The 15,906-nt window shown below is 37.6% G+C and overlaps 1 protein-coding gene across 14 annotated transcripts in view; it reads left to right on the forward strand.

Moving 5' to 3' along the window:
* Positions 1–15,906, forward strand: part of GATAD2B (GATA zinc finger domain containing 2B) — a 74,878-nt gene that overhangs the window by 32,511 nt on the left and 26,461 nt on the right. For 6 of the 14 annotated variants that reach the window (XM_081494853.1, XM_081494863.1, XM_081494855.1 and 3 more), the window contains one exon: positions 11,005–11,263. The exons of 5 other annotated variants lie outside the window; for them this stretch is intronic. In XM_081494853.1, the coding sequence (XP_081350979.1) occupies positions 11,223–11,263 (41 nt within the window). In that variant the 5' untranslated portion in view covers positions 11,005–11,222. Of the gene's footprint in view, positions 1–7,443; positions 8,820–11,004; positions 11,264–14,953; positions 15,082–15,906 lie in introns of those variants that run through there. 3 more of the 14 variants (XM_081494852.1, XM_081494860.1, XM_081494866.1) reach the window with 3 other exon arrangements.

Here is a 15,906-nt window from a genome sequence, read left to right on the forward strand (position 1 = left end):
TCATTGCCATGCAGTTTAAATTTGCAGATTAAAAAAAAAAATCTAGTTTCACTTAAGAATGTTCTTGATAGCAATGTTCTTGAAGCAATAAAAATAAATTTTATTTAATCATGACTTTTCAGAACATGGGTTTCAAATATTTTGTGTGATAAAATGAGAAATCCTTTTAAAGCACTTTTGCTACATATTGAGGTACAGTGGTTACCTCAAGGAATAGTGCAATCAGGTTGCAAGCTACCTAGCTGCTTTCTTCATAGAACATTGTTTTTACTTGTTACCTGATCCAGGACTTCCCTGGTAGTCCAGTGGTGAAAGCGTTTCCCAATGCATGAGGCACAGATTCAATCTCTTCTCGGGGAATTAAGATTCCCCATGCCACATGGTGTAGCCTAAAAAAGTTTTAAAAAAGAAAAGAATAATCTGTGAACTATGATCTTTAGATATAGGTTTTTGGCAGACATATTCTTGAAATTTTTCAAGGAAAGCAACTGACTGTATTTGTGGCTTGTGATAAAATTCAAGTAAAAATTAAACTATGAGTTTGACAGCTTCCGGGACTTAAATACTTTTCTGATGAGAGTGGTTGTGGTATGGACAAATGTGATTTAAATATATATATATAAAACAATGAACTGTATTAGCATTTGAAATCTACCTCTAGATGACCAGAATGACCTCTAGTGGACCAGAATTTTTCAAATGATCAATGCATTATGTAAAAATACCCTGCTTGGGTAAAAGATCCACTCAGAGTATAAGACAGTGGATTTTAAAGTAACAGTATGAAAAGTTTATTGATAAAATTTCAGATTTCACTTTGCAGCTAACCTTTAGAAACTTGATTTTTTTTTAATTGAAGTAAAATTGACTTAACTGAATTAACTATTTTAAGTTGTATAACTTGGTGGTGTTTAGTGCATTCACAGTGTTTTGCAACCACTAACTAAGTCAAATTCCAGAACATTTTCATCACTCCAAAAGGAAACTTGTGCGCATTAAGCATTTGCTTCCCATTAGCATTAGCATGATGTTTTTGAGATTCATCCATGTTGTAGCATGTATCAGTACTTTATTCCTTTTTATGCCTGAATAATATCCACTGGAAATATACCACATTTTGCTTATCCATTTGTCAATTCACAGTTGGGATTATTTCCACCTTTTAGCTATTGTGAATAATGCTGTTGTGAACATTTTGTACAAGTTTTTGTTTGAATACCTGTTTTCAGTTCTTTCAGTTCTTTACCTGTGAATGGCATTCCTGGGACAAATGTAATTCTGTTTTTGATAATCCTAACTTTTTGAAGAACTAGTAAACCATTTTCCAAAACAGATGTCCCACTTTATATTCCTGCCAGCAGTATACTAGGATTACACTTTCTCCACATTCTCACCAACACTTATTTTCAACTTTCTGATTATAGCCATCCAAATGTAATGTAATGTTAGTCGTGTCCGACTCTTTGCGACCCCATGGACTGCAGCTGGCCAGGCTCCTCTGTCCATGGAATTCTCCAGGCAAGAATACTAGAGTGGGTGGCCATTTCCTTCTCCAATAGTCATTCTAGTAGGTATGAATTGGTATCTCATTGTGGTCTTGGTTTTCATTTCTCTAATGACTAATGATGTTGAGCATCTTTTGATGTGCTTTTTGACCATTAGTGTATCTTTTAGATAAATCTCTATTCAAGTCCTTTGCCCATGTGTATCGAGCTTTGAATATATCAAAAATGAAGATATCCACAATTCTGACCAATTAAAAAAGAGTATTAGAGTACCCCTCTTCAATATGAGGTGGCTCAGATGGTAAAGAATCTGCCATGCAGGAGACCTGGGTTCGATCCCTGGGTTCGATCCCTGGGTTGAGAAGATCCCTTGGAGAAGGGAATGGCAACCCACTCCAGTTTTCTGGCCTGGAGAATTCCCTGGACAGAGGAGCCTGGTTGGCTACAGTCCATGGGGTCCCAAAGAGTCGGACATGACTGAGCAACTAACACACACACACATCAGTATGAACTCATATGAGTTTTAATCTGTATACATACTTATGCACATATATACAGATAAATATAGAAAAAGATACAGATGTGTGTTTATGTGTGCATGTGTATATGTCCTTGTTCATAGCAGTGAGCACATTTGACATCAGTTCTTGGTTTCTAGATGCCAGTCTGAAATGAAAGGAACCAAAGCTCCTTGGAGAAATGACTAAGGAAGAGAAAAAATTCACATGAGTCTGAAACATCATGTGGTACCAGAAAGTAATGAAATGCTTTAAAAAAAAAAAAAAATGGGGAGCCAACATGAAGGAACTGCCAGTGACCAAATCTGGGGACAATTTGAAGAATAAAATAAAGATAGTAATGGATTATAAACCATGGAGTAAGATAAATGTGCATAAGTCCATATTGTGGTAAATAAATACTTGAATAAATGGGGAAATGAGGACAGCTGTTTATTACAGTAAAAATTCAGATTAACGTATAAGAATTTTGGAAACATCTGGCAAGTACTGCAGTAATAATTGTTGCAGGCACATATTATCTATAGATATTAAAATTAGTAGGTGGAAATTTGATGCAAAATGGAATTTAATATAACCCCCTGGTATCTCCCATAATAACTTTTCAGTGGAGAGGCCTGGCAGACACCACCTCAGTCAAGTGATTAAAGTTAACAACACCCATAGTTCAATATATCAACACCATGTATTTCCTGATGTAATATACTGAAAAGGGGACACCATCACTTTTGTGACATTGCCAAAAATGCATAGCCTCAGTGTAATCATGTGAAAACATCACACAAATCCCAAGTGAAAGACATTTTACAAAAGAACTGGCTAGTACGCTTCAAAAATTTGAAAGTAAAGAAAGACTAATAAAGGACTTCCCTGGTCCAGTGGTTAAGAATCTGCCTTGTAATGCAGGGGACGTGGGTTTGAACCCTGGCCAGGAAAGTAAGATCCCACGTGGCTTGGAGCAACTAAGCCCTCATGCCTCAGCTAGAGAGCCTGTGTGCTACAACTAGAGAGTCCATAGACCTCAGTGTAAGATCCCACATGATGCAACAAAGATCCCATGTGCTGCAACTAAGACCCTGATGCAAACAAATAAACATTATTTAAAAAAAAAAAAGACTAGTGAACTGTCACAGGTTGGAGGAGACCAAAGAGACATGACAACTAAATACTATGTGGGATTGTGGATTGTATCTTGTATCTGAAAAGGCTATGAGTAGGAAAACTGATGAAATTTGCGTAAGGCCTGTAGAGTAGTTAATAGTATTGTATCAGCACTGTTCATTTCCTGGTTTCAGAATGTTATAGTATGGTTATAAAAGATGTTGGCACTGCAGTTATACTTTAAAATTTAACTAATTTAAATATATTTCAATTGTAAAAATAATAAATTTTTTAAAAGATATCAACATTAGGGAGAACAGAATGAAGAGTGTATAGGACTTCTCAAAACTATTTTTGCAACTTTTCTCTAAGTTTAAAATCATTTCAGAGCTAAAAAAGTTTTTTAAATAATAAATTCATTAAAGACTTTAAACTAAAAAAAAATACCCTTCCTTTTCTAACTATGTATCTGTTTAAGACCAGATTTTTTTCTCCATATACTTCAGCTAAAACAACATATCACAGCAAATTGAATGCAGCAACAGCAATGGGAATCCAGCTGTTTTTTAAGCCAGACATTAACAAGATTTGCAAAATTGTATAATAACGCCACTCATATCACTAAATTGTTCTATTGTTCTTTTTTGGGAGAAATAGTTATTTTGTAATAAAGGATATATTATTTATATTAATGTGGAATGTGAGCTTATTTTTTAATGAATTGATATTTTTAAAATTCTGTTTTAATTTCTAATATGGTAACTTGATATTATAGCCTACAAGCAAACTCTCTTTGGAGTTTTAATTTTTAGGTGTGTCCTCTTTATATATATATATATATATATGTATGTACTTATTAATTTTTTTGGCTGCGCCAGCCTTAGTTGCGGCATGCAGGATCTTGTATCTTCATTGTGACATATGGGACCTTTAGTTGCAACATGCAGAGTCTTTCAATTATGGCATATGGGATCTAGTTCCCTGACCAGGGATCAAACCCAGGCCCCCTGCATTGGGAGCACGAAGTCATAGCCACTGGACTACCAGGGAAGTCCCTAGGAGTGTCCTCTTAAAGGGATCCTGAGACCAAAAAGTTTTAAAAACTGGGAGAATGTACCTAACAGTTGCAACAAAGATGGAAAAAACACAAGAGCTCAAAGAAACTAGAATAGAAAGTATTTGTTACAATTTGAAACAAATTGTAATTTTGTAATTATACTTTGTAAAACACTTTGTAATTGCCCAAAGTGATTGCATCCTGATACTCTGTTGTTTCATGTGGTAATTCAGGAGCTCAGGTTCTTTTATACTGATTTACCTGCTGATCTCTAGAACAATGATTCTCATACTGTAGTGTGCATCAGAGTTACCTGGAAGACTTTTTAAAACATAAAAGAAAGTTCCTAGTCCCTGTCCTCAGAATTTCTGATTCATAGATATGGAATGGGGCTCGAGAGTTTGTATATCCAACAAATTCCCAAGAAATGTTGATACCACTAGCAGGAGGATCAACTTCTAGGGTATTGTCCTTGTCTGCAGGCTTGAAACTGTGGGGCAGCCAATAGGTATGGGAAAAAACATGAAAGAATTTGCCTACTTTTTATAGTTCTTAGGCTGAAAGTAGCACATATCACTTTCTCTGTATTCCATTGGCAAGAATTTAGCCTAACAGTCACCAACGGAAGCTAGGAAATGTAGTGAGGCGAGCATCTAGGGTAGCTAGTATTTCCATTACTGTGGAAGGAGGAGGGGGAATCAATTTTGATGAGCAGTGAACAACAGTATCAAGACATTGGAAGAATAAGTACTTGGATAGGATTAATTAACTCGGGAATATATTTTATCAGATAAAGAACAGGAGTTTATACTTAGAAGTGTATCAAGGGAAAGACTGGGAGAGTAGTATATGCATATGTAAAAGTGAGGCTGTCTTTTGGAAGATTGGGGCAGAGTAACTTGGTTAGGTGGGCAGAGTATAGGGGGCCAGGTAAAGTAATAGTGGAAAGTATTATGTTCAAGAAGGCTTATCAGATTTAATAGAAGTAAATTGAAACAGCAAGGAAGCCAGCTGAGAAGCTGTTCTTTCCTGCCATAAGGGTCATAAAGTGAAAGTGAAAGTCGCTCAGTTGTGTCTGACTCTTTGTGACCCCATGGACTATACAGTCTATGAATTCTCCAGGCCAGAATACTGGAGTGAGTAGCCTTTCCCTTCTCCAGAGGATCTTCCCAACCCAGGGATCGAACCCAGATCTCCCGCATGGCAAGCGGATTCTTCACCAACTGAACCACAAGGGAAGCCTGTAAAGGTCTTAAGGTTCTTCTTTATTGAAGATGCCCTGTGTTGATATTTTCCCATTCTAAAATCATAGTCACAAAAATCATTTTAGGAGCTCTTGGTGCCCTGGTGTTGATTACCCATATGTGTGTATCTGATCCATAACTTTCTCTAATATGACCCAAGGAGGTGAATGAAAATGAAAAATGCAAAGCCAAAACTGAGCTGACTACCTAGAATGAGGGTGAGTGGGATATTGTACTGGGGCTTCTTGCTCTAGAAATGGGAAGATGTTTATACAGAGAATAATCATCAGAAGTCTTCCAACTAGTAAGAAGGCTGAATAATCCTGAAATAGTAGAAATGAATCAGTTCTGCTTAAGGTAGAACTGTATATCATTTGCTCAGTCTCATCTGTTCCCTTTTCCCCTACCAAAACAGCTTGCAGATGAAGGATCCAGTTATTCATTTAACAGATAATCATTGAGTGGTTTTGTTTTGCTTTTTTTTTTTTACATTCCAGGAAGTTATCTCAAAACTGAGGATAATAACAGTGAACAAAGTAGACAGATCCCTCACTCCATAGTGTTTATAAGTTAATGGAGGAAGGAGAAAAGCAAACAATAAGCAAATGCATGCTGTATCAGAAAAATAAATCAAGATTTAGGTGAAAGCGTTAATGTGCCTTTGTTTTCAATGTAGATCAATTTAAGTACGACCTAATGAGTACAGGTTTCTCATTTCAGTGACTTTTCTTGTTGCGGAGCACAGGCTCAAGGACACATGAGTTTAAGTAGTTGCATCTCACAGGTTCAGTAGTTGTGGTTCCCAGGCTCTAGAGCACAGGCTTAATAATAGTTGTGGCACACGGGCTTATGCATGTGGGATCTTCCTGGACCAGGGATCAAACCTGTGTCTCCTGCATTGGCAGGTGTGTTCTTTACCACCGAGCCACCAGGGAAACCCAAGACAGATTCTGATTGTGTCATATATGTGATTTTTGCATCTTTCATTTGGAGAAGTAAGTCTTGACTCAGCAGAAAGTTGATAAAAGTGAATTATGGTTTCTTTGGATCTCAGCTTCTTTCTTTGCAGACTTGGGGCTTTGTAACAGCTTTAATGATGTTTGTGACAGTGCCTGGAAAAACCCAAATGAACATTTTGGTCAACTCACTAGTAATCTGCCAGTGTCTTCTATAGTTGTGTCACGTTAATTTCTAACCTATGATTGAGAATATTGCTAGATATATTGTGGTATAAGCTATGCTGTGTTCTGTGTCCTATGCAGAGATCAGGTGGTCTCTCTTGGTTCCCTGTTTTCTAAACCTCCTTTTAATGAGAAATGGTTAATAGAGGGGACTGCCCTGGTGGTCCAGTGGCTTAGAATCTACGCTCCCAATGCAGGGGGCCTGGGTTAAATCACCTGGTCGGGTAACTAGATCCCACATGCCACAACTAAGACCTGGTGCAGACAAATGAATAAAAATAAATATTTAAAGAAAAAAAATAATTAATAGAGCTTAGATATTCATATTGATTCATACTCTTCTCAAGCCCTCATCCACAAGCTTTTCTATTCCATCAAGTGATGAATTCCAGAGATTGTTATCTCTAGGATTATATGGAAGTGTCTAAGATGATCCAGTAAAATGGTACATTAGGAGATAGCTTCACTCTTGGTTGCATCTAACATACTCTATAGCCATTTTGTCTTTCCTTAGGGGTTTTACCCCCGTTTGAGGAATTTGTTTTGCAGTTTGGTTTGTATATGTTTAAGTTCCTTTAGGAAACTTTCCATCCTAGGAAAGTGCAGAGTGAGTTGCTGGAAATGGTTGGCTGTAGGAAGCATTAGATAGCTTGGAAGGAGCTTGGCTATCTGGTGTGCATTAGGGTAGTTTGGAGATGTGGAGTACAGAACCATTTCTCTGTGATCTCTCGCAGGACCTAGAAATACAATTTGCTTCCAGTTTGGTGGAAGTCAAATTGCAGTTCATTCAGCTCACATTTGCAAGTAGTAGGCATGAGCCTTTTAATCTCTGAAGCCCCGTTGAGGTAGAATTAATTGTATGGTTATGTTTGCCCCTTTAAAGTACAAGAATTTTCATTAAGAGAAACTTGTTAGACTTACTCTTTGTGGAATTCTGGCGGGTTACTACTTATAACATTCTCCCTTCTCTGTTATGACTAATTTAGTATACAGAGCTGTGAATATCCTTGGGATATTCTGGAGAAATTTTTGTGAAGCCAAAAACAGTTGTGAGACTCTCCTGGGGCTTACAGATCACTGCCATTTCCCTTTCATGACCACCCCCCAGCTTTTGTTTCCTCAAAGTGCAAAAAAGTGGTTACCCTCACAGGCCACTGAATTAAAGTATCTCTGGTTTTACTACTCTGATTATGAGAGTGTGTATATGGTAAATAATTTGTGTGTGTGCTACTGTTCTCATATGTTGTACCTATGGCAGAGTTTTAATAAAGCATTCGAACAGCAATTGAAGTAGAAGATTTATTTGGCAAAAACAGAACTATGTTCAGCAACACGGAGCTGAATTTTGTTCTTCTTACAAAGTTAAAAGCACATTGTAGTTCCATCATGACCACTTGCCCAGTCCCCATCTCTTCGAGAGAGAGAGAAGCTTTATTTAAATTATTTCATCTGATTGATGATTGTCATTTATAATTTATTGCTACTTCTGTCTCGTGTATTCCTTTGGAAAAGGTGTATGGATTCATTACATATTCTAATGTATCGTCTATATATTATAAAATAAAGTCAAGTATGTATCTGCTGATACTTTTTAAGTTGACCTGTCTTTATACTTAGAAATGTTTCTTAATAGTAGGCTTCCCTGGTGTCTCAGATGGTAAAGAATCTGCCTGCAATGCAGGAGACCCATGTTCGATTCCTGGGTTGGGAAGATCCCCTGGAGAAGGAAATGGCAACCCACCCCAGTATTCTTGCTTGGAGAATTCCATGGATTGCAGAGAGTTGGACACAACTGAGCGACTACCACTCACACTCACCTATGGCAGACAGTAATTGAATAAGTCATGACTTTACTGATGGAACAGAATGTTACAAGTGACCACCATCAAAAACAAACAAACAAAATTGATACAAGAGTTGAAAACCCACTTCCTTGGTGTAGTGATAGGTTTTAATCATGGCTCTCCTATGTTTTTGTAGGGTCTTCCCAGGTGGCCCAGTGGTAAAGAATCCACCTGCTAATGCAGGAGATGCAGATTCAATCCCTGGGTCAGGAGGATTCTCTGAAGGAGGAAATGGCAACCCACTCCAATATTCTTGCCTGGAAAATTCCTTGGACGGAGGAGCCTGGTGGGCTATGGTCCATGGGGTTGCAGAGTCAGACACGACTGAGCATGCACACACGCTCCTATGTATTATATGACTTTAGACAGGTATATTTAGCCTTTCTAAGTCTCAATTACTTCATCATAGGCTGGAGATAATATGGAATTCATAGAAATGTTTTGAGAGTTAAATGAAGTGTTGTTTCTATGGTTCTTAGCCCACAGTTTTGATATTTAGCCTCACTCAAATGTTATTCACCTTTCTACTATTTCCCCTGCTCCTTTGTCCCCAATACACACCATGTTACTTTACTTCCTGTTGAAGTGCACTGCTCCCCCCACCAACTGTTTTCAAATTTGTGTGGTGAATATATCACTTGGAAAAACCATTTATCTGAGAAGAGGCTCTCCTGAGTAGTGTGTATGAAATGGACCTTAAGAGATCATGTTTTTCAGAGTAGTGTGAAAAGTCACAACCATTTAAAACTCCTCTCTCCTATTATCTGTTGTTATTGGTGCCTTCAAATAAAACAGAAAATTTTTTTGTTTTCTTCTTTTAAGTATTATTTAAGTATTTAAATATTGTTTTAAGTATAACATTCCTAAAGAAAGCCTACATTTTCTCTACTTTGCCCAAAGAAGAATGGAGTGTAATAGATAAGTTCTGAAGGAGATTGGAAAAATGTGGTTAACTCCTTATTGTTCAGTTGCTTAGTTGTGTCTGACTCTTTGCAACCCCATGGACTGCACAGCACACCAGGCTTCCCTGTCCTTCACTATCTCCTGGAGTTTGCTCAAATTTACGTCCATTGAGTCGATGGTGCTGTCTAGCCATCTCATCCTCTGTCACCCCCTTCTCCTCCTGCCCTCAATCTTTGCCAGCATCAGGATCCTTTCCAAGGAGTCGGTTCTTTGCATAAGATGGCCAAAGTATTGAAGCTTCAGCTTCAGCATCAGTCCTTCCAATGACTATTCAGGGTTGATTTCCTTGCTGGTTTGCTCTCCTTGCTGCCCAAGGTACTCTAAAGAGTCTTCTCCAGCACCACAGTCTGAAAGCATCAATTCTCTAGCACTCAACCTTCCTTATGGTCCAACTCTCACATCCGTACATGACTACTGGAAAAACGATAGCTTTAAGTATACAAACCTTTGTCCTCAAAGTGATGTCTCTACTTTTGAATACACTGTCTAGGTTTGTCATAGCTTTTCTTCCAAGGAGCAAGTGTCTTTTAATTTCGTGACAGCAGTCATCATCCCCAGTGATTTTGGAGCCCCAAAAGATAAAGTCTATCACTGTTGCCATTTTTTTCTCTATCTGTTTGCCATGAAGTGATGGGACCGGATGCCATGATCTTAGTTTTTTGAATGTTGAGTTTGAAGCCAGCTTTTTCACTCTCCTCTTTCACCTTCATTAAGAGGCTCTTTAGTTCCTCTTTGCTTTCTGCCATTGGGATAGTGTCATCTCCATGTCTGAGGTTATTGATATTTTTCCCAGCAGCCTTGATTACAGCTTGCAATTTGTCCATCCCAGCATTTCACATGATGTATGTACTGTGCATATAGTTAAATAAGCAGGGTGACAGTATACAGCCTTGACAAACTTCTTTCCCAGTTTTGAACCAGTCCATTGTTCCATGTCCAGTTCTACCTGTTGCTTTTTGACCTACATACAGGTTTCTCAGGAGGCAGGTATTCCCATCTCTTGAAGAATTTCCCATTCTATTCCTTTGTTTAATTATATATTTCCTAGGTTACTTACTTGCCTGTTTCTATTATGAAAATTTAGAACAATAATTCTTAAACTATATGGAGTGCCTAATAACCACCAGGAAAACATGATAAAATGTAGATTTCTTGGCCCTCACTGGGAAATTCCAGTTCATTATTTTGAAATGGGCTTGGGAGGATTTATTTTAAACACGTATCTAAAGTAATTCTGATACAGGGTCTAAAATGATACTTAGCAAAACATGGGTATAAAGTAAAAGGAAAATGACAAAGTTAAAGTTGTTGAGTTCCATCCATGAGTGACATATTGATCTACATTGCCCTTTATAATGATACTTCTCCAAACCATCTGTGATGAAGGACCAACTTTTTGTTTGGTTTTCTAATATAGATAGCATAGACCAATACTTTTGTAAATATAATGAGATGAATTACTGGAAAAGAGGTATCCAAATTCAAGCCCAGTATTTTTTATTGTTAGATTCAACAGACAAAATTACTCTGTCAAATTAAAATAAAAATTTCTAAATGCTTACTCTGAATTTCTATGCTTATCTTGTTGCAGAGTGGTAATAAACAGTTCATGGACCAGCACCAGTCTGTGGACCACACTTTCAGTAGCATTGCTCTTCAGAAAGTGAAGATGAGTTTGTGTTGAAACTGGCAAGCTAGAAACCTAGTCTCTTCTACAAATCCCAGGAGGCCTGATTCTTCATCTATAAAATTGAGACAGTTTTACTACTCTGCCTGTCTTACAGAGATGTTGTCCTCATATAAAACGTAATGTGTGTAAGAAGAGTACATTGCAAACTAAAAAAACTAATGTAAGTTATATTAATCATCAGAAGCATTTATTAAACATATTATTATTGTATAGGGACTTTGTTGGCAACTAGAGAAATAGAGATATGGTAAGGAGCTTACTGTTCAGTTATATCTTTGCCCCATAAGGATGGAAGTATCCCTGAGCTGATTAAATTCCAGCTTCATAAACATTTTCCTAGACTTGTGCAGGCTTTTTCTGAACTCCAGTAGCTTTTTTATATTTTTTAAACATGTAACTTTGGAATGTTTCTTTGTAATATCTGAAAGAAGAATTTTTGAAAGTATAACATATTTCTCTAATAGATTGAAAACATTTTGGTGGCAGGCCCTCTTTTGAGTTGAAGTTTCTTGTCCTCTTCTTGTATCTGTCCTTTGCTGTTAATCCTGGAACAGATTACCCCTTCTCCCGACTGGCTCCCAGTTTCAGGCTTGCTGCCCAATACCATACCCTTTCTCTCCCCTGACTACCTTCTCTTCTGAGTATTTACAGGAGATAGAGTTCCTTGAAACTAGACATTTTTGACTGCATTTTATGAACAGATTAGGTGCAAGAGATAAGAAAATGAGTAATACATAAGGTTCCAGACCCCTGGGAGCTTACAGTTTTTTAAGGGAAAAGGACAAGTAATTCAGTAATGAGACAGGTACTGACATGTTCAAAAATGGTTTGAGAACACAGGGGGAGAAAAAACTGCCTAGGGCAACAGGGAAGTTTTCATAGATAGGACAACCATCTAATTTACCATCCAAAATGACACTATTAAAGGTGAAAGGATCATTGTTACCATCAGGAGGGTACACCAGGTATAAATTGGGACTGTCCCATGTAACCAAGACATATTGTCACCCTATTAATAAAAGAAGTATCTGTGTAGTCTTAAAGTAAGAGTTGGAGGATTTACTAGGGAAAGAAAGTAGCATACAGAAGAGCTTGGAAGAATGAAAGACTATGTAGTTGTGCCTAGCTTATGAAATACTTAAGAGCAGGAGTAGCAGAAGATAAGGTTGCAAAGGTAAATTGGGACAAGATGATGTAGGGACCTGTGTGCTAGTGTTGTCGATAATGAGGAGTGTTTGATATTAAAGATGGGGTAATAAGATTAGATTCTTCCTTTTTTCTAAAGATCACTTTACTGGCTATATGGAAAATGAAAGGTGGGGGTGAGGGACTTAGGTACTGAGACCATAAGATCTTTTAAAATATTTGCTATAGATTAGGAGAGAAAAGATGATATTCTGAACTCAGGGATGGCAGGGAAGTTGAAAAGAATGGAGAGACTCCAGAGATATTTAGATCTTTTAGACAGATAGATTTGTAGGGGAAAAGGCACTTGGCTTCTAGGACACCATGTTCTCCTGGTTTTCTTCCTACCTCACAGACCACTCCTCAATCTTAGTTGCTAGATATTCTGTTCAATTTATAAATGTTGGAGTACTCCCCAAAGCTCAGCCCTGATACCTCCTCTCTTTTTGCATTCACTTCTTCTTCTCCTTTTTTTTTTCGTTGTTTATTCATTTGGCTGCCCTGGGTCTTAGCTGTGGCCTGTGAAATCTAGTTCCTTGATCAGGAATTGAACCATGCCCCCCTTGCACTGGGACCGTGGAGTTTTAACCACTGGACCAGCAGGGAAGTCCCTGCGTTCACTTCTTAAATGATTTTGTGTACCCTATGACTTTAAATTCTGTCTGTATGTTTATCACTCCTGAGTTTGTATCTTCAGCCAAACATCTCCTCTTAACTCTAGACTTGTGTCTAATAGGCATTTCAGACTTAACATGTTAGAACTACATTTTTCGTTTTTCCTCCAAACATATTATTATTCACCATTTTCATAAAAAGCATCATCATTCATTGTGGAGATAACAGTGTTGGAGTAATACTTGATTACTTCTTTTTCTCACCCAGTACACCAACATTTCTCTTGGCTCTTTTTTCAAGATATATCCTTGGTTTGGCCCCTGGATTACCTCTCCTACCTCGTTTCCTGCCACTCTCCTTCTTGGATATGGCACTTCATCTTTACCTTTTTACTGTTTCTGCCATATGCTAAGCACCATTCTGTCTCAAGCAGCATTCTTGCTTTTTTCTCTACCTGTTATATTCTCTTCTAGATTCATGCAGAGCTCACTTCTCCATTTAACTTAGGATTTAGCTCAAATGTTATCTTTTTAGATAGGACTTTCCCAATTCTGCTTTTAAGAATAGTCTCTTCCTCCCATCTGACACTCCATCCCCTTTTCATGCTTAACTTTTTTCAGGGATCTTATCTCTACTTTACCTGCTCATGTTGTTAATTTGTTCATTGTTTCTTTTCCCCACTAGATTGAAGTCCATGAGGATAGAGACTTTGTTCAGTGTTGTATCTCAATGCCTAGAAAAATACTAATAATAAATGTTAGGCATTTCATAAATATTGTATTTCATGGACTCTAAGATGCTGTTGATATTTGGTTTTAAATTGAAGTGTAGATGATTTACATTCTTGTGATTCTGGTATACAGCAGAGTGATTTAGTTATACATAAAAATGTATTTTTTTCATATTCTGTTCCATTATAGTTTATTACAGGATGCTGAATATAATTCCCTGTGCTATAAAGTAGTACCTTGTTTATCTATTTTATATATAATAGCTTGTATCTGCTAATCCCAAGCTCCTAATCTATCCCTCCCTTACCCCCTTTGCCCTTTGTTAACCATGTTTGTTTTCTATGTCTGTGAGTCTGTTTCTGTTTTGTAAATAAGTTCACTCATGTCATACTTTAGAATCTACATATAAGTGATATCATATGGTATTTGTGTTTTTCTGTCTGACCTAGTGCGAGAATCTCTAGGTCCATCCACGTTGCTGCAGATGTGAAGATGCCACTGATTTTAAGATATATCAATAGTTTATAAACCAATAAGAAAGAAGAAATACTGTCACTTGTTAAATGCTGTTGGTTATAAGATACACCCTGATACCAGAGGTTAAAATAGAGAAAAAATATGTATATTAGAATCTATGAAAAAATTAATTGGTTGAATGAGTGAAGTAGGAAGGAGTCATCTCACATGACTTCAGAGTTTCTAACTTAATTTAAAAAATGATGTCTATTATAAATACAGAATACAAGAGAAAGAATAAGGTTGATAGAGGAAAGGATTCCTCCTCACATTTGTGTAACTTGTGTGGCAGAAGCAAGAAGAATCTCGCCAGAAGGGGGAAGAAACCAGCTATCTAGTCTGAAACCTAGAGTCTATCCTTGAAGTCATCCACATTTTAACACTTATTACTAGGTCAGTTTTTCTCTGAGGGTAAATACATCTCCAGATTTCTCAATTACTGTATGATCCTTGAATTAATCCTCTGATTGCTTGTACTTCTTACTGCTATGTACATACTAGATGCTTCAGAACAGTTTGATTTGAGGAAAATCTTCACTTGAGTCCCTTCATTGAGATGGAGGTTTTCATTTCCTCAACTTTTTTTCTGTGTTGTTGGATTCTCTCATTTGGAGATATTTAACATATTATCTGGGCTTCCCTGATGGCTCAGATGGAAGAATCCACCTGCAATGTGGGCGATCTGAGTTCGATCCCTGGGTTGAGAAGATCCCCTGGAGGAGAGCATGGCAACCCACTCCAGTGTTCTTGCCTGGAGAATCCCCATGTACAGAGGAGCCTGGCAGGCTACAGTTCATGAGGTCACAAAGAGTCGGACGTGACTGAGTGATTCAGCACAGCAACACATTATCTGCAGGTGAACAGGTGTTGGTACACCTGTGGCTGATGTCTCCCATGGTAGAAAGCAAACCAGGATTTTCCCTTTTAAAATGTAAGAACAGATGATAGTTTCTACACTGTTTATAATTTTCATAAGGATTTGTTTACTAAGACTGCCCCATTCTGAACACTATAGCATTCTGTAGTCTGAGCTCTCCCTATATCACTCTTTTCTTCCTTTTTACCCCTCCACTTTTGAACCTGAATAGATGAATATAGTAGATTTGATGACTAACCTTTACGTATTTCATTAATATGCAACTACTTAAGTGCAACAGTTGAAAAGGAAATCTTTGTTCTATGAAAGAACACAAAGGAAAGGCAAGGCAAGGTAGCAAAGGCAAGCCAGAGCTATGTGTATATTTTTAAGTTCTATTTGTAAAAAGTTATAAAGCAGAAAAATGCTGGGCTGGATGAAGCACAAGCTGGAATCAAGATTGATGGGAGAAATATCGGTGACCTCAGATATGCAGATGACACCACCCTTGTGACAGAAAGTGAAGAGGAACTGAAGAGCCTCTTGATGAAAGTTAAAGAGGAGAGTGAAAAAGCTGGCTTAAAACTCAGCATTCAAAAAACTGAGATCGTGGCATCCCGCCCCATCATCACTTCATGGCAAATAGATGGGGAAAGAATGGAAATAGTGACAAACTTTATTTTCTTGGGCTCCAAAATCACTGCGGATGGTTACTGCAGCCATGAAATTAAAAGATGCTTGCTCCTTGGAAGAAAAGCTTTGACCAACATAGACAGCATATTAAAAAGCAGAAACATTACTTTGCCAACAAAGGTCCATCTAGTCAAAGCTATGGTTTTTCCAGTAGTCATTTATGGATGTGAGAGTTAGACGATAAGGAAGGTTGAGGGCTGAAGAATT

This window comes from Giraffa tippelskirchi, chromosome 5 (assembly GCF_054371585.1).
Source record: "Giraffa tippelskirchi isolate mGirTip1 chromosome 5, T2T-mGirTip1v1.2.pri, whole genome shotgun sequence".
Lineage (NCBI taxonomy): Eukaryota > Metazoa > Chordata > Mammalia > Artiodactyla > Giraffidae > Giraffa > Giraffa tippelskirchi.